Source organism: Dermacentor silvarum, chromosome 2 (genome assembly GCF_013339745.2).
Source record: "Dermacentor silvarum isolate Dsil-2018 chromosome 2, BIME_Dsil_1.4, whole genome shotgun sequence".
Lineage (NCBI taxonomy): Eukaryota > Metazoa > Arthropoda > Arachnida > Ixodida > Ixodidae > Dermacentor > Dermacentor silvarum.
Window position 1 is genome coordinate 147,627,510 of NC_051155.1, and position 25,059 is coordinate 147,652,568.

At 45.6% G+C, this 25,059-nt stretch overlaps 3 protein-coding genes across 4 annotated transcripts in view; 1 reads left to right on the forward strand and 2 right to left on the reverse strand.

Annotated features, from left to right (window-relative positions):
* The window catches only part of LOC119441892 (ubiquitin-like-conjugating enzyme ATG3), a 33,712-nt gene extending 23,494 nt beyond the window's left edge, over positions 1 to 10,218 (reverse strand). Inside the window, exons 1-4 of the mRNA XM_037706533.2 lie at positions 9,978 to 10,218; positions 9,815 to 9,856; positions 3,247 to 3,367; positions 333 to 443 (exon numbers count right to left, since the gene is read on the reverse strand). Coding sequence (XP_037562461.1) covers positions 333 to 443; positions 3,247 to 3,367; positions 9,815 to 9,856; positions 9,978 to 10,049 — 346 coding nt within the window. The 5' untranslated portion in view covers positions 10,050 to 10,218. The remainder of the gene's footprint in view (positions 1 to 332; positions 444 to 3,246; positions 3,368 to 9,814; positions 9,857 to 9,977) is intronic.
* Positions 1 to 25,059, reverse strand: part of LOC119441889 (60S ribosomal protein L8) — a 151,325-nt gene that overhangs the window by 68,682 nt on the left and 57,584 nt on the right. The window lies entirely within an intron of this gene.
* LOC119441891 (G2/mitotic-specific cyclin-B3) lies at positions 10,479 to 23,461 on the forward strand. 2 transcript variants are annotated; one of them, XM_037706531.2, is made up of 8 exons: positions 10,479 to 10,806; positions 11,137 to 11,213; positions 12,928 to 13,211; positions 16,109 to 16,280; positions 16,909 to 17,220; positions 18,157 to 18,378; positions 20,867 to 20,997; positions 23,171 to 23,461. In XM_037706531.2, exons 2-8 carry the CDS (start codon positions 11,157 to 11,159, stop codon positions 23,226 to 23,228), a joined length of 1,236 nt encoding a protein of 411 aa, XP_037562459.1. In that variant the 5' UTR covers positions 10,479 to 10,806; positions 11,137 to 11,156; the 3' UTR covers positions 23,229 to 23,461. The 2 variants fall into 2 exon arrangements, with proteins under 2 accessions (XP_037562459.1, XP_037562458.1); XM_037706530.2 differs by having other exon boundaries at positions 10,479 to 10,720.

The following is a 25,059-nucleotide window of genomic DNA, read 5'->3' on the forward strand; positions in this document are numbered from 1 at the left end:
TGCTAACAATCAATGACTTGAAGTAGTAAATAACTCGCATGCTATCTTATTTGGTCAAGAGTAATCACTGCTATGTTCAGTTAGCGAACACAGTGAAAAAAGACATGTGGGCAAGGTGTTTTTTATGGCAAACATCAACGCGAACGCGCGACTGCCCTTGCAAGCGCGCCAGATTGATGCCCTTCTACTCACGGCGGCGCCTCTGGTGGCAGCTTTTGTCCCTATATGAAACTACAGCGGGAGTTTCATGGCCAGAAGAAAGTATTGAAGGACCCTGTTACATCAGCGTGTGCAGAAGGCAAGGGTACAAGGCAAGCCACCAGCCATTCTACCTGCATAGTGATGAGTGTCGACCCAGCCTCCATCCTCGTCACCCTCTTCCTCTAGCACCTTCTCGTGCTCCATGCTGTACTCCATGTCCTTGCAGCGCTTGTAGCACGGCACTGAAATGCCACACCAAGTCACAGGTTATCAGGAGCAAGCACCGACTGCCTGTGCAACGATACTCTGCGGAGCCTCAAGTGAACCTGCTCCGTGGTACACCAAGGTTGACAAACTGCGGCAATTATGTGACACAATGGGTGAGACAACACAATGTTATGAAAATAAAGTATGTCTGTAACTCAATACATGTGCGCCAGTCTAATATTTGCACTGCATTTCACAAAGACGCCTCCTCGAAAAGGCTCCTTACCCTGCTTTCTCAAGCCTTATGGCAAACGCATTAGCTTACAGGGCCTATAGCCCGCCCTTATACTATGCATCAGCGGACCCTGGCAGCACGTGTACACGTGACGCTCATAAAAGGACACTATGAGAAGCTCGTCGGAGAGAAGAGTTGAACTGCAACAACTATGCCAACAATGAAAATTATTGTTTACTTTCCTTTCACATGTTAGTGTCTCAATATTTTGGGTATACTGTGCAACTTATTCCACAGACTAAATAATAATTTGTAATGCATAACTGTTTCATCTGCTCACTCACATTCAGTAATGGGCATTAGCAAAGATACATGTATCTTAGATACTCTCGATATCTTGTATCTGTATCATGATACATCTCGCAAGACATGTACTACTATCAGTATCTGTATTTCCGATACATGAAAGAATGTATCGTGTATCTTAAGATACAAGATACTGCAATCGCAACATCACCATGTGACACTAGCGAACATCTGCGCGCAGCCGACCTTTTGTTTTCTTGATTTTTTGTTTTTACAGACAACATGATAAAACTCCAAGTGGTATTTGCGTCATCATGCAGAGGCTTCTCATTGACGATCTTGTAATTAGAGGGCGACCCGCTAGGTGGTCGACAAGCAGAGCAGCGACTCCCGTCAATTACAAAAGTGAGAAGCAAGAACCACTGACAGCGCAACATATACAGATATTTCATGTTAAGCAGCTAAAGTAATCCCAATAAATTGTTTCAGAATGGAAATATATGTTTTGAGCAAAAACGACAAAAATTTTTAGATAGTAACAGACGTTTCATTCAAATGAAACAAGGTTGGTCGGAGTTAAGAAATTTCCAAGCAAACATTTTTGTGCATACGCGTTAGCTGTTACATTATATAGATCTATAATAAGAAATTTGCCAATGTATCGAAGTATCATAAGATACAAATGGAAAGTATCGTATCGGATACAATAATTACAGTAGTATCTTGTATCTGTATTTCAAATACTTCTTGCTTCAGTATCCTCTATTGTATCATGATACAATTGCAAAGTATCTTTGCCCAGCCCTGCTCACACCTCACCCATCTTTGAGCACCAAGAAAAGTAAGCATGTTTGCTTAATGTGATAGCACACGGAACAGCTTATTTAGGCTTAGAATCCTTCAAAATGAAGTGAACACAATGCAATCCACTTACAACAGTATTACATATAATATTATATCACTCAATAAGCAGCCACTGTAGCATTATCAATTTTTCACCAATTTTAAGCAAAAATAAACCGCTTACACTTGTGCATTATCGCATTAAATAAATAAAATCGGAACTGTGTATGCTGTATAGAATTCTGAACACATCGAAATAAAGACTTCCCTTTACTCACTAAAGATACGAAAATTTCTCAGAGGAAGTTTTCGGCCTACCATGTTAAACGAAGCATTTTTGCTTGCATTTGCAAAGAGTGTATATAGTAACATGCAGTTGTCTGTGCTGTTCAGTAAGACAACTGAACAACTATGCAATGCTTCTCCTGCATTATAAAAATAACCTTTCTTTCTTTCTTTCTTTTTTTTTGGGGGGGGGGGGGAGGGAGCGACGATTAGGCACATTTTCTGGCACTGTGTAAACAACAGCAAGCTAATCAAGCAACCAGTTACTGTGCTTAAGCACACTGAACACAGCCACTGAACACAGCTTTTGAAAAAGTGCAGTAAGTTCAGAGTTCACAAGCCACCTTCATGACAAATCCACTTGAAGGGACAATGCTGCTGCAAGCTTAGGCCACCATTGCTCTTGTGACCAGCATGTCATCCCAGTGCCAGATTAGTGTTTCTCGTCCTAGGCCATTAGGTTATCAACAGGGCGATGAAATGAAATCCCTTATGCCAGGAAATGGAGCAACATTCACATGAATCTCGTCAATGCAGGCACTTCCACTAGTGTCAGATAAAGAAGTAATCAAATTATGGGGTGTTTCATCAAAAAGCAGCAGACATGCTATGAGAGACGCTGTACTGGGGGGCTTTGGATCAATTTCGACCACCTGGCATTCCTTAAATACACATAATCTAAGTCCCAAGAACTTTTGCATTCCTCCCCCATTGAAATGAGGCTGTAATGGCTGGGAGTCGAACTTGCAACCCCGTGCTCGGCAGCAGAATGCCATAGCTATTTTGCCACTGTGGCAGATACATAAACTGATCTGTTCTCTGGAAAAGTCTAGCACTGACGGAAATAATATAATGCGATTAAAAATTCTATGAATGACTGGCTGGAGTCTTCTCAGACTGCACCCAGGTCTGAAACTGCCATCATTGTACGCTCGAGGTTACCGATATAGCTGTGAAGGTGAACACCATGTGCCACTTTACAAAATCTCAAGCACTGCTTTTTCATGTATTTACCTAGCCTGACACCTACAATACTGTTTAGTTCATTTATTAGAGGAACAAAAAATATGCGCACCTGAAAAACTGACCGCTCACGAAAGGTAGGTATTGGCTATCAAAATTACGAAAAGATTTACAAATCATGAGCATATGAAACAGTCGATGCTTACCATTCCTGGTAACAAGAAACTGCTTATCAGGTGGCAAGTAGGACTTGGCGGGCAGGCCTTCGCCAGCTGACCACTGCCATGTAGGGCAGTGGTGCACAAGGTTGTCTCCAGCAAGCACAAACTGCATACAGGCAAACATGTTTCCATTGCTCAGTTGTTTCCATTTTGCTCAGTTATTTTTAGGTAGCATGAAACAGGCTAGTATGCAAATTGCAGCAAGATAGTGTCACAAACTAGGCATAAGGGCACTTGAATTTCATTGCAAAGCAACACTATGCTGTGTTTTACATAATTCTTTAATTAGTTTTGCCAGTCCACCCAAGATAGTTGGCACCACAGTACATGCGATGCCTGTCCTTCCAAGCTGTCATATATGACATCAATGCTTTTCCGCACTTTTGTTATGTCAAATTCTTTCTTAGAAATTGGGACTTAAAAGGGGCACGAAACATTTTCCTCTAAGCAATGTTTTTCAAAAACATAATTCTGAAGATTTTTGGATGAGACCTAATATGAATGGGGAAACTAGGAGTGCAATATTTTCCCTGTTAATTCGCCCTAAACATAAACTCGTTGGTTCCCATTGGATAACAATGCCTGGCCAATCACCTACCTTGCCTTTCTACACACTACAAAAATTGGCAGAAATGTTTGTAGTTGTGTCCTCAACCGCAGAATGTATTTGCTTGCCAAGCTTAAGGGTTGGTTCAGGGTCCCTTTAACTCTCTTAGCTGATGTGTGCTTACACCCCAGTTACACAACTCAACATGCTTACCTCCTATAGAACTTCCAACCTCAAGTTTGCAAACAAACACCAGGGGTGGTATTCTGCAAGAGTCCACCTAGTAGACTGTCAATTTTGGCTGTTGCTGATTGGTTGCAGCTGTACGAGCGAGAAGGGGACTGGCTGTGGGCACCTGCCTCCTCCTCACTCGTGCAGCTCCAGCCAATCAGCAGTGGCCGAAATGGACAGTCCACTAAGTGGACTCTTACAGTGGTATTCTACAAGAGTCCACCTAGTAGACTGTCAATTTTGGCTGTTGCTGATTGGCTGCAGCTGTACGAGCGAGAAGGGGACTGGCTGTGGGCACCTGCCTCCTCCTCACTCGTGCAGCTCCAGCCAATCAGCAGTGGCCGAAATGGACAGTCCACTAGGTGGACTGTCCATTTCTTTAATTTTTTTTTATTCTGTCCACTAGGTGGACAGAATATCACCCCAGCATCACTGCTTCCACTAACGGAGAGAGGCGTCACCGTATCTGGTACCATGAGGAGCTCGCGATGCCCACAATCTTTTCAAAATTGCGCCTCTTGTCCTCCTTGTTCCGCGATGGTTCAGCAGTCGGCTAGCCAAGGTGCCCGGTCCTGTTGCATGGGGAACTGCCACAACAGTGACAAAAATACCCGGGGCCTGCAGCTGCCTGTCAAGTTCTAGTTTCTCGGATAAATGGTATGAAAAGGAATGCAGGCAGGCATGGATAACCACTATCCGCAGAATCAAGTAAGTTGGAATGCGAAAGTTTGTCATTTTACTTAATGCTTACTATTATTCGTGGCTGCATTGTTGCTTTGCCTTGGAACTCAGTCATGAGAGTTTGCTCGCGACAATGAGAATATTGCTGCCGCTCTACCTCAACGTGCTTTGAGTGATGCATTAGCGTCGGCTGATTTGTGCATGTGACGCACATTGGGCTTTCTCGTGTTCGTCTGAAAGTGCGTGCTTGATCGGGTAACATTTCTGTAGTAACAAGTTGCAAGCAATTGAGCGCTTTAGCACAGGCATATTATTATAGTAGCCGTAGCCCATTTCTAAAAACAATGCGGATTGTACTATGTGGCATCTCGACTCCACAAATGCTGTTGCGGCGGTTTGAATCGCTTTGGCTCTCGGTTGTTCTTTAATACTGGTGCAACATGGGCACTTTATTGAGATCAAGCCTGATATGGACCAAATTTTTGGTTGTGATCAAAAATGGTAGCTTTTGCACAGTCAAACAATCTGGATTGAGCCGGTTGAGCTCCCTCAGCATTACGGTGCAGATGACAGCCAATGATCTCGATCTACTGCATCCGGATTGCGTGAAATTGTGGTCAAAAGCACCCGTGTAGAAGCACCCGATCCGTATTGGACTCGACAGTGCTCCAAAGTGCCTGAATGACAAGGGGTATAAATACATAATCAGTTTCAACACCTCAAGCACATCACAGTCTGTGTTGCACGATGCAATGATGAAATTGTCTCTCTTGGTACTTGTGAGGCAGCTTTCCACACGTTTTGTCATGCTTTTTTTAGTCTGATGAATCCGTTACCTCTTCGTTTTTAACATGCAGTGGTGTCGCATCACATCATGCCACTCACTGCTCCCGACTTGACCCTGCCAATGATAGCAGTGATGGCATGCTTGTCTCCTCTCTTTTTTGAGGCTATCCAAAACTCAAGTAGGAAGACACATACTGGAGGATCTGGGGATCCGATACAGATCCAAACACACCTCAATATGTAAACTTCCCCTAATATACCACAGAAATTTAAGGATAGACCCAATACCAAAAAACATGTATCCTGAAGATCACAAGGACAGAAGGAGAGCAAGAGCTAAAGCTCTAAATAAACACTACTCAGGTCTGCAGGATATAGTCCACGTCGACATTGCAGAATACCCAAGTCGAGATGCCTTCTCAATAGGCATAGTTAACAATCAAGGTCAGGCCCACTCCGCTGACACAATTAGTTGCATGCATGCAGAGGAAGCAGAAGAGGCAGCTATAGCTCTGGCTATATATGGCACCACCGCGAAAATCATTTTTAGCGATTCCAAAACCGCAGTTAGAAACTTTGCCAGTGGCAAAATCCAGAAACCGGCCATGCAAATTCTAAACAAATATCCACCACCTGATCGCCAGACTCAAATCATCTGGGTCCCGGCACATTCCTCGCACCCAGGAAATGAGGCTGCCCACAATTATGTCCGAGGTTTCGTCAGCCGGGCGGTGGGAAGCCTCGACCTGGGTTCAGCGAGGTATCGCATGGCGACTTTCCACGAAACTACTATGCACTACCGCGAAGGTAGACAAAAATACCCCCCTCCACATAAATCACTGGATAAACTGCAGCAGGTGACCTAGAGACAGTTGCAGACTGGCTCATTTGCCAACCCTTACAAGTATTCGCTAATATATCCGGGCTCCTTCTCACCTAAATGCAAAAACTGCGACGCCTAAAAAGTGGACCTGACACATATATTGAGCGACTGCCCCGGGCTCAAACCTAGGGCGGAACTCCAACTTGATAAAAGTTCGGACTGGGAGGTAGCGGTGTCCAGCTCGGATCCCGCGGTCCAGCTGCGGACCGTCCACTGGGCTTTGGAGGTCGCCGAAAGTCGAGGGCTTATGGCCACCTTACGCAGCCCTAGCAGAAGAAACCCAGTAATTCAAATAACTGTGCATCTGACGAAAATAAAGTTTTCCCTCCTCCTCTTGCACTACCCCCTGTCCCGAAATAAGCAGAATTTCAAGGGAAGGTGTGAGCCCTTTGTGTTTTCGAGGCTGTTGTTCCACTGAACAGCAGGCTTGTGTGGACAAATGCACGGTGAGACACACAGCCAGCACTCCCGTACACAACATGCCTATGCGACCGAGCTGCCTGGCTACTCTTTCATTTGCTCCCGTGAGCAGTGCTGCTCATTAGTGTCCACAGCACCTCTTACCCCAGGTTGGGAAGTCTAAATGCAATTAGTGCTCGCGCGACATTTTTATAAGTTGCAAGTCCCATTCTGAACATGTTTATGTATTATTGAAACACAAGGCAGTAAGTGCTTTTGAAAGTACTACACAGGACTTTGTCAAATTCCTTTACAAATTGGATTCAGGCTATAAAATATCCCTGCTTAGCTTCAAAGTTCTCTGCATAAGGACTCGGCACCCCCCCCCCCCCCCCTTGTCCCACCTGCGCACTCAATCAAATTTCAAGTTTATGAAGATGAAATTCGCATTGTGTCTGTAAGACCAAAATGCAGTTACCTAACCAAAGTATTAAGCCAAATATAGCAAGGTCATACTGTTAATTTACTGCAGTATATAGAGTGGCAGCAAATGAGAGAAGCACAGCCAGTAAAATGTAACAACTCTATGCTAATGCTATTCCTTTTCACGCTTCTCAGTGGTCAGAGCGACGGTCCACTCATATTATCAACGAGATCAGCTGGCTTCGAATGGTGGATGATAAGAGTGGCATAGAATCGAGCGGAAGGATTTGCTACATTCGCTATACCGGCCCAGCTCATGTAATAGTGGGAAACAAAGTTGCAGATATACAATATGCATTGACTTTGTAAGACCAGCCATGCAAGGTAATTTTCCGGGATGGCCTCATTTCTCTTTGATTCACGATCATAGAATGACGAGTGTTAAATTACTGTTATTTGAGCGATATATCTTTAGATAACCAGACAAAGATGAGTTGGGGAAGAACATAACTTTCTTTTTCTAGTTCACTCATGAACATACACTGGATATGCCTGTAATAATCAGCGCACAACAAACAAATAGTCAACTCCTCCTTTAAGACAGCCTGTGCTGTATGGAACAGTGGTTGTGCTGTATATATTAACCCTTTTCGCAGAGCAGTTTGTTCTAGAGAAACGATATGGTGCATACGGCGGCGCGCCATACGTCGCCTCAGCGACCGCGCACGAATACGAAACCATTACCACTTCTACCTCGCTTCTGTGTGATCAGCTGTCGGAAATGCAACTAGTTTTCACTAATGCACTATGCTCCAATTATGCTGGTTTGAGTCATGTGAGTTGAAGACGTGTGCAGTAGTTGGCTGCAAAAATAGTGATTGGCATATTAAGAAATGTAATGAATATGTGGGGCCAAGTTCACGGACCGCTGCTGCAACTGTCCGTACGTGTTTCCGGCACTTCGATATGTAAGGCTTTCCTCGAGGATACAGAAATTTGCTCATCCGCCAGCGTTGTATCGCTAACCTTCAAAGACAGGGCTTCAGCCCCGTTACGTCGGCAAGAGTGAATACCACTCGTAAAACAATAATAAAGGGAGTAGCGCCACTTCCTGTTATAGTAGGTTTCGTGCACAAGATCTACAGACATCTACGCCAACTGATACGGAAACTTACGTCCACTCTTTCGCCAACGTGTCAAGAATAAGTGAATGGGTGCGCACTTGAATATATGCGCACTATCTACGCACAATAAGTGACGGTACTACACCGATAGCGCACGAATAGTCGAACCTGAATGTTTTGTGACGGTCCACAAGAGTAAGCGAGTTACTAGCGATAATGCGTCTTTGCTACAAGGTACTATAATGCGCCGAACAGCTATGTTTCAAGGCTTGTGCGGAACTGCGCACACCCACGAGCGGTTAGGCAGAAAATAATCAGATAGTGACCGCACCGAGGAACCTTACTGAGTCAGAAACGTGACAAGCCGCTACTTCAAAATATTTGCCCCACTCCCCAAATAAAGAACGAAGACCAAAACACTATAATCCTAATTCAATTCATGAGCAGAAAGTTTGGATAGCTTCGAATGCATATTTAGCCCAGCTTTTACAGCAAGCACCATGCGCGAGCAGCGTTCCCCCGTTAGGACAAAGCTTAATGAGCTTCGAAAGTGCTTTTACATGTCCTCTGAAGCTGTGGCCGAAGCTTCGTGTTGTTCACCCAGTCACCGTCTACTATATCTCCCGAAACAGGTTTGCTAAGCCGCAGCGGCATCATACACATCCATTGTAAACATGGAGGCAACGGAGGCAGTTGAGGCAAGCAATGGACGCGTCACCACGTGATCAAACATGGCAGCGCCCACGAGATTGCCACGAAAAGGGTCAATATATGACTTACAATGGGCCGCAGTGAAGGGGTTTTACATCTGTCTGGTTGGGCGTCAGCCCAATTGGAGAGGGACCCCAAAAAAAAAAAAACATTACAAATAGCACTGTTGGCTCTATGGAACCTCACCCTTGAACGAGCTGGTCTGGCTTCAAAACATCGGATGCATTAAATAATATTTTGGTTTGTGTCAAATCCAGTCATTTCAAATTTGGTTAAACATGTGTGATGAAGGTGACACTATATAGCTTTGTCACAGACGACCTGCACTCCGTGTATACACCCTTCTGCCAAAATTCTGGGAGTGTGCTCGCATGTCAACTAGCTTGACGACCACAGGCTACAAAGCTAAAGTTGTTCCGCTTGATGCAAAAACGTGCGTTTCCGGATTCAATGTGGCATTGAGAGACAGCGAGCTTGATGGAAAGAGAAGAGGAAAGCCTGCTGACAACACCATGGGCGTGTAGTGCGCGGCTAATTGTGCACATCAGCAAGCTACAGCGCAAAGCAAACGCTAATGCGATTCTTTCGCCGTATTTATCCCCACACGAGACCACTGCATGCAACATAATCGGCGGCAGTAAAACACGTCCCCTTTCGCCGCAGAGCGGAAATATCAGTTGAAGCAAATAATGAGTTCTCGTGATAACAAAGACGGCCGTGTCAATTATGTGACAATCGTAGAGCACGTGCTCTGAAAGGCGAGCTCACTTCTTCTGGTGTGATGACTCCAGTCTCCTTGAACTTGGATTCCTGCACAAAGCGAGAATAAAGCGTAAATCGCACAGCAACAGGTTCTTTCCGTCTGTGTAGCACACGCAGCGTCGCATGAATATTTGACATGATGCAGGAAACACAGGAGAGGTCGAAATACCTTGAGGATCGGCGTAAGCTTGTCGGCGAAGCCAAGAGCTGTGCCTTTCACGGTGTTAATAACGCTTTGCATGGCTTTGCGAGTCTCAGATGAACGTCCGAAAAGGCCGGCGCGCGCGTCTACAAAAAATCACAAGTGACACTGATCCGCTGAGAACGAAACACACCCACACATGCCCAACATCAAGAGCTACGATAGGCGATATGAGGAAAATCAGCTGCAGCTGCGGACTAATCTAAGACTTGAATTGACTTCGTTCGACCATATTCTGTATGGTTCGACCATTAAACTTTCTTCCTAAACCCTTGCATTCGTCGACTTATCCATGTGGTACATGTTTAAACGTAATAATGATAGTGTTACAATGGACGTTATTGATACTATATTTATTTAAAACATTGTTGCTCTTCAAAATTTCTTGTGTGCACGGCAGCAAAAGTACGCAGCTCTCTCATGCGCGGGTCTGCGCGCGCGCACGTGCCTTTGGCACCTGATTGGCCGGTTCACGCAACGAACCGCAGGGCGACGGCCATTCGTCCAGAGCAAGCGAGGGGCTGCCTTTGGTGGTAACTTCAAAACAGACGTTGGCCCCTCCTTGTCGGTTGTAGCGGTGCATGCATAGTTGCACTTGTTGCTGCCGTCACTGAAGATTATCTGGATATTTCGCCGTTGCCACCGTCATCCACAAGCTGCACCGTAGCAGCTAAGGCCCTGAGAACCCCTAAAGCTACAGCAGCTGGATCGTAAGTTTCGCCGCGCAAAGTTAGGCGCGCGGAGTTGCCCGCGACGACATCGCATTGCCGCCACGTTATCACAGCCTCGACAACGAGTGAGGCTAACATTTTGCTGTCCGTGCATTCTTTCACTTTTTTTTTTTTTTAATAGGGACCTATTTGCCCGCTGAATCAGCCCAATTTCTTTTTATTTGCCATCCTCGTAGCATACGCTCGCGAACGGCTTCGAACGCCTTCGAACCGTTGCGCTGTTATTTTGTCCCGCGACTGTGCTCTCTTAATTGTAGGCCCGAATAACGAGTCGGGAGCCCTGCTAGAGCAAACTTGAGCCTCCTGGGCGCCATGTGATGCGCAGACCGTTGTTGCACAACTTGTGAATGAGTCCCACATTTATTTAAAAGACACGCAATCTTTTGTCTCCGCAGCCCTCCCCCTCTTGGCAACGATGGCGACGAAGACATCCAGACAGCTTCAGGTGCTCGCAGAAAACGGCCGCAAACAGGTAAGCAATCTGCAAACGTCTTGCCAGCTCAGAATTTGCATTAAAGTATCACGTGTGGTCGTACGAATTACGTTGCTACTCATGCAGGGAACACCAGGACCTATTATTTGTACCGAATGCTTACGCAGGCCATCGAGGCGTAGCGCCGAAAGGCTCTGGTATTTCGCTTACGAAGCGCTGGCTTGTTGCAATACGCCTTCTCGACAAGCGTTGAAAGCGCACACGTGGTGGTGGCAAATGTTTCTGTTGCCGGTTGTAGCACGAAAGACGAGCCCATTGTGTTATCTTAAGACAACGTGGCTTCTCGTGCACCTTTCACGACCGCTTGAGGGGGGGCGTGCTAGCGCAATGTGCATATTTTTAGCAAGCTACGCAAGGGCAACAATGCAGAGGGAAACAAATATCCCAGCACACCTGGTTGCTGTCGCGATTTGACACACATTTGTGCATTAGCTGCGGTGCTGACTAAGCATTCTGTCCAGTGCCATTGTAGCTAACGATTGGACTAGTTTTAAGAATGCTTGGCTTTTTTTTTTTTTTTTTTTTGTAATACAATAGCTAAACTTGCCGCTTCCATGCATGTGCTTTGTTTTAAAACGTAGAAACAAGAAGAGAAATCTGTAGTTTTAGTGACAAGGAAATAGTAGGCTTCAGAAACAAATTTTGTTAGCTCATTTGTTTACGAAGCACATCGTGCAGTGCGTGTTGAAAATTAACATTTTTCTTCAACTTGCAGCAAGCTCTCATTTAAGAAATTAACCTGTCTTAGATGTAATCAGTGGGATCTATCTTTGAAAAGTATGAGCTCGGGTCTAAGAATGTCTTGTTTGCAATAATGCTTGTGTATAATTGAACATCTACCTTGTATCGCCTTCGCAATTAAGTTCCCACATTCAATACTGTTATGTGAACTGGTGAGCAGCACTTCATGTGCTGCTCACCAAGTGCTTTTTTTTTTTTCTTTCTTTTTTTTCTTTTTTTTTTTTGCCATTGAGGTTAGCTAGCATTCAGACAGATTCGCTGCGGTGCACAAATGTGCACCGCAGCGAATGCACAAATGTGTGTCAAATCTCGACAGCAACCAGGTGTTGGAATATTTGTTTCCCTCTGCATTGTTGCCCTTGCGTAGCTTGCTAAAAATATAACCGTATATGGTATTATGCACGTTGCGCTATCATGCCCCCCTCAAGCAGTCGTGAAAGGAATTGCAGTTGTAGTTGTGCAGTAACTGAAGTAAAGGTGTGAGTAGCACCACATTGCTGGTTTACTATTGGGTCATGACTATTCTATAAATCTGTGGCGGGACCAAATTATAGACTTCTTCGGTGCTGCATAGCATTCAAAGCCATGCTTGCAAGGCAGCATGAAATGCCCTTATGATGAACATGCCTCATTTTTGGACACTAGTTGCGCCATTGGCAACGACCTGCACTTCAAGGCAACATCAGCAGTTTGTGGGCAGAGCAAACTGAGCATTTGCATACATTAGCTATGAAACAGGGATGAGCTCTCAAGTTTCTATCGTGTTTTTTTTTTTCTTTAACTCTACAAGCAGCTCCAAGGTCATTTTGGTTATCAGTGGATGTTGTAGTTAAAAGGATAATGGATTATTCCAGCCCAGGTGTTTGCAAAGGATTTGGTGCTGTTTCAACCTGTGCTTTACTTGTAAGCACTTTAGTGTGGCATGCTCGATGGTTCCCATTCCAACTTGTAGGGAGCACAAGCCCTGGTATCCCAGAAACGAGCAGCCGAGAACTCCCCACAGAAGGCCCCCTCAAGGAAGCGTGCCATTCTGGGTGACATCACCAACCCCAACCACAAAGCAATAGTGACCGCAGCAGCAGCAGCAGCCAAGAAAGGTGGCTTAATCAAGCCAGGGCCCAAGAAGACAGTGCTTCGGGCACGGAACGTCGCAGTTGCTGCAGCAGCCGCTGCACATAAGCCTGTAGCCAAGGCAGCCACTGCTGCCACGGTAGCCACCAAGCCCCTGCCAGAAAAGTGAGACTCGCTCCTGGAGTCGTGTCTTGCATGCTCATCCCAACCTGCGAGCTGCCGGAAAGCATCAAGCGGTGCATGAACTCTTGACAGTGGCGATTGTATAGCGATGATCCAGGAAAGGGGTCAGCAATTGCTAGAGTTGAGAAGTGTGGTTGAGCTGAAGCATTTTAATTGTAAGGACTCACTAAAGGGATGCTAAAAGGGGTCAGTAGTTTATACTCATAGCTGTCAATTGACGATTCATTACAATGTGCAGCACAACTGGACACAGAAAGAGCACAGAAACGGCACTAAATTTGGAAGTGGCCGATTAGTAAAAAAGAAAAGCGAGAGCAAACTTCAATTTTTTTTAATTTCCTGCTTAAACCCCAGTGCTGATACATTAGTGCAACATCATGGTTTTAAAGTGCCTCCTTATATTTGTCCTGTTGTGGTGCAGTAAAAGTTTAACTTGCCAAGTTAAGTCTTAGCTGTCTCCTTTAAAATAAAATGTAGTCCATCTCTATAAATTTTTAAAAAACTAGGCCTGAAGAAATCCGTCAAATCTACTGTGGTTTGTTCAATTCATGAGCTCGCGCAGACGCTTCACGGCGGCATCGCCACTGGTCTTTCATTTTTGCGTCTTTATTGCTGGCTTTTTTGGCATTGTAGAAGGGTAAATTACTAACACGGCTCAAACTTATTTTCTCTCTAGTCTCCCTCTATTAGATTCAAAGACCAAATCAAATAGAGCAATATTCAATTTGTTAGAGAAATTTTTGAATATTTGCACACCCCTATTCTATACCTGCCAACATTTTAAAGCCTTTGTTGTAAAATTTCCAATTTTTGTAGCTTGTCTACGACTGTCATAGTACTGACACACATATTTTTACTTTGTGGCCAGCTTGGGGCAAAAGTCAGTTTCAAAAGAATTCAAATACAGATGCTGCTGACTAATATTGCAGAGCTAGATATTTTTTTTGATCAGCTCAGTTATTTGGTCTTAACCGCCGCTGCACGAGTCACCTACAGAACCAAACGTTGACCAACCGGGGGGCGCAGAGGTCAAAAGGCTAATATTGCAGTAACCTGGGGTATCGTTTTGGACATTGTCGAATCCCACCATGTTGTCAAATTTGATAACGGCGGCATTTAGAGCCCATCAGAGGCCCGCAGCCGCTTCTGATGGCCCCCCAATTATATTGTACTTCATTGCTCCTGCAAATTTTCGGCAGTGCCGTAATTGTAAACGAGATTACGCCATTTTTGAAAATTTAGAACAGCAGCAAAGCTTGCACCTCCAGCTTTGCACCTCCAGGTGGTGCCACTTGCATCACTTCGAGGTAGCGCCACTTGCATCACGTCCGTGCATCGGACGTGATGCAAGTGTTGTCGCATTAGCAAAACCCTGACGCAATGCACTGAAAACTGTACTGACAGTGCTGCTACATTAAAATTGTGGATAGATGTGTATACTTCAAATGAGGTAGCACAGTTGAGCCACAAGTGCAGGCAATGCATGGATAAAAGAAGCTCCAGGAAAGGTGGCCAACCTGAACTACTGAAAAATTTTTCCCTTCAGTTTTGCTCTGGAGTGAAAAAAAATCGTAATGTTCAAGTTTAGTTAACGCTTCGATACCCTGCGGCCAGTGCGGTGTCATGTGTGGCGGTAAAAGCACAAATGTGCACCAGCCATAAAAAAAAAAAGTTTACACCCTTTGGGTTGCATCCTCTCCCCAAACAATAATCATCTGCCTTGCTTGCGTTTCCTTGAAAACTCAGCGCTCGCTACTTTCCTGCCGAAAATGCTGTCTCGTGCTGATAACGCGCAAGCCTTTCGTGACTAGAAAGTACCGGGCTCGCAGCGTTAAAGAATGGAAATGTGGACAAGACAGATGACGATTATTGTTTGGAGACAAGATACAACCCGAAGGGCGTAAACTTTTTTTAGAGTGATGCGGTTCCTGAATGGTTTCTGCTATTGACTGTGGCAATGTGGACTCCCCTGCTTCATTTCGGTTGGGTGCTAGCGCTGCTTTTTGCATTTTTGCGTAGTATATTTGCAGCATTCCGCACTCCGAAGGCTATAATCGGTGTGCAGCTAAATACGTCCGAATGCCATTAAAATGCATACGCCTGCCTGGGCCAGAGGACGAGTCCGAATAAATGAGGTTTAGTGTATAACGGCGTTATGTGAATATGAATGCCAACTAGCGCTTGCAAGTGATAGATGCGTGCTTCTCGCAGCATATCAACAATTTGCTTTAAAAAACAAAGTGAGCGCACACGCGCGACAGATGCAGCAATAGAACACACAAATAATTGTCAACTTTCATATGGTAATGCTTTACAGAACACCAAATGATGCTAGATAAAATATAAAATTCTTTACATCACATTCTCAGTGTGTGGGATCTGTGCAATTTTTATTTTTCAACATTTTTTTATTATATTAACTTATAAGGTTGGCAGGTCTGTACTTTGAAAGAAAAGTGTGCTTGTGGTACACTGATAGACATGAATTTGCACCCTGCCTTTTAGAGCTGTTTGCAAAACACAAATCCACCGTCACAAACTGCTCGTCAAGCCTTAAACTGCTCGTCAAGCCTTAAACTGCTCGTCAAGCCTTAAACTGCTCGTCAAGCCTTAAAACTGCTCGTCAAGCCTTAAACTGCACGTCAAGCCTTAAACTGCACCTGCAGTTGTTCATGGCCAAGCAAAGCCTTCCTAGTGTCACGAACATCTTGCAACATTAAAAAGCATGAACACAAGATGCAAGAAGTAGCACTACATGGCACAGACCTGAACACCTTTCTGACAAAACAGTCATTCCTGTTTTGCATTGCATCTGTGCAGCTTTGTAGCTTGTGCTCTGTACAGTGCATAATGCTGCCTTGAAATTGTGCTTCATGCAGACCTACAAGCTCCGAAGAACCGCAGACGTCGGCCTTGCCAATTGCGTCTGAAGAACGGCAACGCTCTGACCTGCCCGAAGGAGTTGCCGACTTTGACTTTGAGTCTCAAGATGAACCATTCTCGGAGTCCACATATGCATCGGACATCTTCAACTACTACAAGGAGCGAGAGGTGAGAATGACTGGGAGAAACTTGGCTGTGAAAGGTTCCCAGTTGTAAACATTTGAAGGTGTTTGGTCAGTGGGCATGCTGCCAACTGCAGGAAAATCTCACTTTGATAAATTGGTTATGAATAATATTTACTACTGAAGCAATCTTGGCAAGAATTGTACGAGTAGTATGTGTGAAAGTTTATACCATCTAACAGTAACCTTTAAAAGAATTTTTTTTCCAGCAGTTCTTGGTCTCTAACTTCCCCGTATCTAAACGTTCCTCCACTCCTCGACACTCCACCTCAACTAAAGAAATTTGATGGCAGTGCCAACCCTGGACAAAAATGGTCACCGAGCTGCATACACTCCCAGGCAATTTTTCAGACGCGTAGTGTCTTCAGTTGAGTGGAGGAAGAGCTTCAAGTCTGATTGTTTAAGAATATGAGGGCAAGACCTGTGTACCCCCTTAAAGACTGGAGTTGGTGCACATTGAAGTGTTTTCTGCTTTGGCATAGGTTCCTAGCTTTGGGTTTGTTGCTCAACTCTATTCATACGATTTTGGTGTGCCTAATGGATGTCATTTCTGGGTATGATTTTCTTTTTTTTTTTCCCCCTCTAACTGTCCTGTCCCACTGTTGTCGTCACAGGAGTCGTTTGTGGTTCCGAAGTACCTCGATCGCCAGATGGAGCTCTCCGTGAGCATGCGGGCAGTGCTTGTTGACTGGATGGTGGAGGTGCAAGAGAACTTTGAGCTCAATCACGAGACACTCTACCTGGCGGTCAAATGTGTCGACAGATACCTGTCCCTGGAGCCCTGCTCTAAGACCCAGCTGCAGCTGCTGGGAGCCACCGCCATGTTTGTGTCCTGCAAGTTTGACGAGCGTTGCCCACCGTCTGTGAGGGACTTCCTTTATATCTGTGACGATGCCTACAGCCACGACGAGCTCATTGCCATGGAGGTATGACCTGCTTGGCCATCTGATCTCCTTGTCAAGTCCTCTGCGTTGCTTTTGGGAGCGGTGGAGGGAGATAGGAGTTTGAAAGCTGTCATTTTTATTCGATCATTATTTTATCATTATTTCATAGGTAATCATAAAAAACTTACCCTTTCTTTTTAGGACAATTGACAACTACTGCACAAAAATGTACAAATGATGCAAGGATAAATGCGAGAAAGTGTAAGGCACACAAATGATGGAAGTGGCTTTGTGATTGAGCCATTATATATTTATTTTAAAGCACACTAAAGTCAAGTGTCGAATATGAACATGCAGTGGTCACACTAGACAATTTTTAATCTGCTCGCGAGATTGTGTGCTTCACACATCTACCTTCGTGCTCACAGATTGAAACGCAAGAGGCAAATTTTGGGTACAACACTTCTTCTGTGCAATTGCTCGAGAGTACCATGCCATGTTGCTTCGAATCTGGTCACGAAAGGTGACGCGGACTCTGATTTAAGTGTACGAGTTGAGATCGTGCCGATGTCACACAATCTACCGACGGTGAAAACAAAAGCATGCGCATTGGACCATCATCCTATTCAGCAGCTTATTTTGCCCCCTCTGCTTTTTTTCTGCACTTGAATATTGTTATAAGCGGGTTCAGTTGTAGTATAAAATAACTAAATATAATCCTGGGCATGGTAGCCACATTCCAATGAGGGTGAAATACAAAAATGCTTGTGTGCCATGTATTCAGTACACACTAAAGAACTGCAGGCTGTCAAAATTAATCCAGAACCCTCCATGACGGTGTCCCTCATAACCTACTGTCTACTGTAGCGGGACTTTAAACTCCTCAATTAAACAACTTGAAAAGACTGCACATGTGTTGACTAGTGAGCTGCTCAACCTGCCTTTTTTCCATGCCTCCCACCTTGCCTTCGCATACAGGCCCATCTACTACGAGTGTTAGACTTTCAGCTGGGAATGCCGGTGTCCTACCGGTTCTTGCGGCGGTATGCGCGCTGCGCAAGGCTGTCCCAGGATATGCTGACACTAGCGCGCTACGTGCTCGAGAGCTCCCTGATGGACTACAACTTGGTCGACCAGAGGGAGTCCAAGATGGCCGCCGCAGCCTTGCTGCAGGCCTTGCTCATGAAAGGTTGCACCTGGGTGGGTTCACAGCCTCTCCAACATGTTGCTGCAAACTTGGTGCTTAATTTAATGCATGAGTCACTATTGCTACATTGCGTCATTGTACACACACACTACATAGGATGGCACTAGAGCTTTATCATTAAGCACTGCAGCTATGGGTGTGTGGTTAGACTAGCTTGATAACATTCATGATGGCAGTTAATGTCGAAGTGTACAAAATCTCTTGTGCCAACAAGACACCTTTTAAAGCCTTCTAGCTAGCGATGTGATGATGCTTCTGAATCAGCATGAAGGTATTTGAAAGAAGTGAAGTCGGTTGCAGAGGCTATGGCAGCGGGATGAGCATTCCACTCCTGCCTGCAGAAAAATCGCTGTGTAGTGGTACGAGCCCGTAATGTAGACTGACTTCACATGGCTGGTTCCAGCGGTGCGGTTGGCTGGTGTGATGAACGTGTTATAAAGTGGTTATTAACGATAAAACCTGCGATAAAGGCAGGTATCTTTATGGTGAGAACCAAGTAGGGGTAGATCAAGCTGGGATTTTAAAGCGAAAATGCTGGTGGTGAAAGAGAATCGGAGAATGTGAATTGCACAGCTCTGCTCTGAACTGATTCAAGGGCAATAAATTCGACTGGTGAGGGTTGAACACAGCACATACATGTTCAAGCTTAAAGTCGCACCAGAATTTTGTAGGTGAGAAGTTTTAGATGGTGATGCTAATGCTGTTGTGCTGTAAAAAAAAAAAGAAAACTAAGCTGCTTTGCACGTAGTACTGTTAAGCACTCTATAACATGAGGCTGTTTTCTTTTCCTCAATATTTGACATGCCTAATGTCCATCTCGTATTGTATTGACCCTTTTCGCGGAGCAGTTTGTTTTAGAGAAACGAGATGGCGCTCACGGCGGCGCGCCATACGTCTCCTCAGCGACTGCGCACGAATACGAAACAATTACCGCTTCTACCTTGCTTCTGTGCGCGATCAGATGTCGGAAATGCAACTGAGTTTTCACTAACACACTGTGCTTCAATCATGATAAATTAAATCATGTGGATTGAAGACGTGTGCAGTAGTTGGCTGCAAAAATAGTGACTGGCATGTTAAGGAATGGAATGAATCTGTGTGGCCAAGTTCGCGGACCGCTGCTGCAACTGTCTGAACCTGTTACCGGCACTTCGAGATGTACGGCTTTCCTCGAGGATACTGAACCTTGTATCCTCGAGCCTTGTATCGAATAAGTGAATGGGTGCACACTTGAATATATGCGCACTGTATACGCACAATAAATGACGGACTACACCGATGGCGCACGAATGGTCGAAGCTGAATGTTTCGCGACACTCCACAAGATTAAGCGAGTTACTAGCTGTAGTATATATTTGCTACAAGGTATTAAAATGTACAAAAATGCTACGTTTCAAGCCTTGTGCGCAGCAAGAACAAATCTATCGGAACTGAGCACACCCGCGAGCGATTAGGCAGAAAATAAACAGATAGTGGCCGCACCGAGGAACTTCACTGAGTCAGAAACTGACAAGCCACTCTTTCAAAATATTTGCCAAATAAAGAACAAAGAGCAAAACACACTAATCCTGACTGAATTCATGAGCGGAATGTTTGGATAGCTTGGAATACATATTTTTTTGCCCAGCTTTTAGAACAAGCACCATATACGCTGCTTGCACCGTTTGGACATGGCTTAATCAGCTCCGAACGCGCTTTTGCATGTTCTCTGAAGCTGTGATCAAAGCTTCGTGTCGTCCACCTAGTCACCGTCTACGATATCTCCGAAAACAGGTTTTCTAAGCCGCGCCGGCGTCATACACTTCCATTGTAAACAAGGAGGCAGTGGAGGCAAGCAATGGATGCGTCACCACGTGATCAAACATGGCAGCGCCCACGGGATCGCCGCGAAAAGGGTCAATACATCTACAAAGACTTTTTCGTGCACCTAGTCACTTGGTTTTCAAACATGGTACAAAGCACCATGCACCTATTGCCATCAGTCGCAGCAATGCAAGCAGGAAAACAAGCCACGAACACCCGTGCCTGCCATTCTGAAACATTTGCAGAGGCTTGCATACCACGCCAGTACCAGGGCGACCATCTCATTTCCCCATTGCCGAGTTCAACTATGGCAGCCCCACGGAGGCAGCAGGCAGAGATAGATTTAGGCTGCTGCAACTACCGAAGGGAGCAGCTGGTGCTGGCAACTACAAAAAGTTTTGTGTATAGCATGATGAGACGGTTTCCGAAGTCGAAAGGAGCCTTCACAGAAATTGAGGAACACTTGGGGGCCTACACAAAGTAAACATCAAGCTACCATCGCAAAATGTGATGGATATTACTGTTTGGAAGGAGTAATGGTCGTAATCATATGCACAATATGTGCTGGTAATGGTTGGAATGGCTTGTAAAATCTCCAAAGGGGGGGGGGTAGAAATTGTCTTCTTTTTTTTGCCTTTTGCTACAGCCTTCTATAATTTGCATGGTGTCCTCTTCCAGAATGCAACCCTTCAGCACTACTCTGGCTATAAGGCTGAAGAACTGACCAGCTTGCAGCAGCACCTCAACCTCTTCCTGTACCAGCAACAAAAGAGCAACCTTGAGGCCATCCGCTCCAAATACTCACACAGGTGAGTTTACTGCACTGTGTAGGCAAACTCATTGTGGCAAGATTAAGCCATGAAGCCCCAGATGAGTGTTTCAAATCTAATGCGATGAATGCTGATTCAAGTAGACCCTGTACTGATGGTGCATGGATTTGGCTAAACTTCGTCCTTCAGACTTTTCAAGCTGATGACTTTCAAGAAAGTACTGCATTATAATAAACATTATTTACCTGTATTGGCTGCATCAGTAACTGCCAACACTACAAAGACACTGTTACGATTCGAAAATGGCTTTCCATTATAGAAAATCGGAGCTCATGCCTACTTGTGTGTAACCGTGCGAGCGCAAATCACTCGTTCAGCTGGTTTTGGCTGTATAAGACGGTCTTTTGACAAACTACAGATATTGCGTGCGTACTGGTTTAGTTAAATTCAAAATGTAAAATTTTGTCCGAGTGGGGTTGGGTTTGGTTCATTTTGGCTGCTAGCGGAACCCTAAAATGCACTTTACAGCCCTTGTCTACAAGACAAACCCGCGCATACATCTTCCGTTTCGGCATCCCTTTCCCAGAGCAACTTAGATCAAGTGTCATCCGCACATTCTTGTAGAACGTGTATTGGACCAGGAGACCTTGGGAGCAAAACTTAGTTTCCCAAGCGATAAAAGTTAAGGAACTTCTTTGCATGCTAAAACAGCCTAAATACTTCAAAATTCACTTCTTACTGACGTACCGGCGCTGCAGTATGGGTGCAAAATTCAAAAAGTGAAGTGTGGCCTTCACATTTACGAGTAAATATTTTTGCTTCAAAGGAATGACAATACAGTGTAACCTCATTAATACGATCTTTGCAGGAATCGGAAAATAAAACGTATCATCCAAAGCAAACCCCAAAAACGTACAAAAACAGGCTTACTTTGCGACAAACTCGCTAGCAAAGGTTCCTGTGGCGTCGAGTGATGCTGCTCCTCATAACATGTGTGTTATGCGGAGCAGCATTGCTCATAACGTGAACCACAGTCGACAACACTTTTTTAAGCAACTTTAAAATGGCTCATCAGTTCTCATGCAAGTTTCTTTTTTTTTTTCTTTTTTTTTTTTCCAAGTCCGTAAATTCTTTTGAAGGTTAAAAAACGAGGTCGCCATTTCCTTCGATACCCAAGGACAGCGCGTTGTCATCAGCCTCCTCCTGTGAAACTTTGCTGTCTATGTTACCACTTGCCGCTCTCGCCTCCTTAAACCAAGCCAGGAGGATGTCTTCCATTTGTCAATGCATTTGCTTTACACTAGCACTGAAGGCTTCCACATTGCTGCAAATCTCTTCACGCTTGCCGATGACGGTGTTCAGGGTTGAAACCGGCAAACCAAGTTCGCTTGCCAAGATCCACATGCTTTTTTTTTTTTTGAACATGTATCGAGTTTTTCTTTCAACGTAAGCGCCTTGCGTTTCCTTGACATGACCATGGAGATCACGGCACCAGGAGGCCAATAATTCCGAAACAAAGGAACGCCATAGAGCAGCGTGATATGAGCAATATGCCTGGTGGACAAGGGCAGGCGCTTCATTCACCACGTGACCGCATGCAGATTTCGCCTGAAAAGCCAACCAAAACAAGTGCGAGCGAAAGCTGACGCGAGTGCGAAGATAGCGGTCAGGCAGGCCTGCATGACACCAGTTTCTCGCTCGTACGTCACTGAAGGGGTAGCTCCCATTGGTCTGCTTCGTTCGTGGCTCCTTTGTTGCGGGGCGCGCAGGACCAATCCCTCTCGCGGCACAGTAAATCTACTTCGCGGCAGCTTTTGTGGTGCGTTATGCCGCCACTGGCGTGCAGCGCGCGTTTTTCTGCTAGGGTCGCGGGCCCTTAACACGTTCGTGGGTCGTTCGAATGTAATTTAATCTAGTACACTTAAATATAAAGCTACAAGTTTCAGAAATACGAGTTTGCAGTCGTATCATGCAATTTCAGGTGAAAACTCGATCGTATGAACCGCATGAAAATACACTTGACTTGGAGAAGAAAAAAAATGTATCCCATAAAACGTATTAAACAGAATCATACAAATGAGATTCCACTGTATTGTTTTATTCTCTTTAGTGTCCCTTTAACACCACACACACTGTGCTACTAATTTTCACTCGTAATGTGCAGCTTTCTCTGGACGACTCTAATGATGGCTTTTATTTTTCTTCGCTGCAGGGTGTTTGCCTCAGTAGCGCTCACCCCTCTGCTACCGGTGGAGACGAAGACTAGCTAAGCATCTAGCTGCCTTGTCAACAGCACCACTGTCCTGCAACTTGCCAAACCAGCCTGCTGTGCGGAAGACGGGAGATGGGGAGGGGATATGCGAAGCCCGCACACACATTGCTCATTGTGCTCAAAGACCCATGTACATAGTCATCACGCTGCTAAGTCGATTTTAGCGCTTTTACCCCAAGACTGCCCAATTCCCAACCTGCAATTTTAAATAAACCCAAATGTGTACAGCCATTTCGAGAGCTTGTCTTCTACCATTGAAACGAGCAGTGGCTGCTGAACAGTGTGGTTGTTCAGCAATGGCTTTAGCAGCATTTGCCTACTTCAGCCGTTGTGAGCCTGTCTATCTAGCATCTTACACAAACCTTGTGCTGTTGTAGTGACATGTAAAATAAGAATTCAACCTTCCAGGATCATAAACATGGTAAGTAGAGCAAACTATAGCGCCTGCGAATCTGAAACAAGCCTGAACATTGCATGTGTTCACCGCAGCTAAAGCTGCGGAGGGAGCATTAGCTAAGCTACCAGCTGGCTTGTGGAGGTCTAAGGCTAGAGTACTGTTTACAAATGACACTAGCTCTGGCCTTAGCTAGATCAAGCAGGACGGTAGATGTCTACTACCTAGCCGTGAGCTTCCTGGGTTGCAATTCAACACTTTTTGTTGAAAAAAAGTGATGGCTTCCTCTTAAAGTACAACTCCGCATGATTGCTTTACAACTTCTTGAATGTGCCTTATGTTGACAAAGTTATCAGCAATCAAATGTTGCTGCTGTGCATCGTGGGCTTTGTTCCTACTATGCAACACCTGCACGTTTGATTCCTTCCATGTTCGACCATCATTGCGTTGAGCTTTTGTTTCGGTGCAAGCTCATTGAGGCACTCGAGGCCATAGTATCGGTGCAGCGATCTATGCCACGAAATGGTTGCCACCACCCCAATCGATGACAGGGTTTCTCCACTTATGGTTTAGCAGGAGGCACTGCTTAGTCGCATCTTGTGAAAGCCAGACAATGGCCACTGTGTTTCTTAAAGGGGCCCTCAACCACTTCTTAAACCACCGTTCTCCAGTCGCAGGTTGTGTGGATTGATGGAGGGGTAAATGCACGAGCACACAAAAAGCCAATGATTGAAGGTCTTGCCGGAGCCACCGATTGGCCGCGCCCGCCACGTGACTCCAGCGCGGTTCGCCATTGGTCCGGTGCTCGCTCCGTGACGGCGTCGTCTGCTCCGCTTGTTGCGGTCTCCTCGCGAGCTCCGGACAGATTCCGTAATCTCGACGAGTGTTAAAGCGGGCGCTATGCGGAAATCGCAGTAGCGTGGCCGATCTCGCTTTTTGTGGACGTCTCAGACCCGCGGCTAGGCATTCCGAGCATCGGCGACGCGGACTTCGCGACCAAGCTTCGGGCACGGAATCCTCGGACACGAGGCTAAGCCTTTCGCGCGTAGGCGCCTCCGACTCGGCGATCAAGCACATCGCGCGCGGACTTCTCGGATCCTTGCCTAAGCATTTCGTGCATCGGCGCCTCCGACTGCGCAACTAAGCACATCGAGCGTCGACTCCTCGAGCCCGCGGCTACGCATTTCGCGCGTCGGCACATCGCTCATCGAGAGTCGACACCTCGGACCCGCGGCTAGGCACTTCGCGCGTCGGCATCGCGAGCGTCGACTCCCCGAGCCCGCGGCCAGGCATTTCGCGCGTCGGCACCTCGGACTGCGCGGCTAAGCTAATCGAGCGTCGACTCCTCGAGCCCGCGGCTAGGCATTTCGCGCGTCGGCACATCGCTCATCGGGTGTCGACTCCTCGGACCCGCGGCTAGGCACTTCGCGCATCG

Bases quoted from the DNA above. Each gene is read 5' to 3' on its own strand.
- LOC119441891 (XM_037706531.2), top strand. From the start codon at position 11,157: ATGGCGACGAAGACATCCAGACAGCTTCAGGTGCTCGCAGAAAACGGC. The intron at 16,281-16,908 runs GTGAGAATGACT...TTGTCGTCACAG, and splicing joins ACTACTACAAGGAGCGAGAG to GAGTCGTTTGTGGTTCCGAA. The intron at 18,379-20,866 runs GTGGGTTCACAG...GTCCTCTTCCAG, and splicing joins TCATGAAAGGTTGCACCTGG to AATGCAACCCTTCAGCACTA.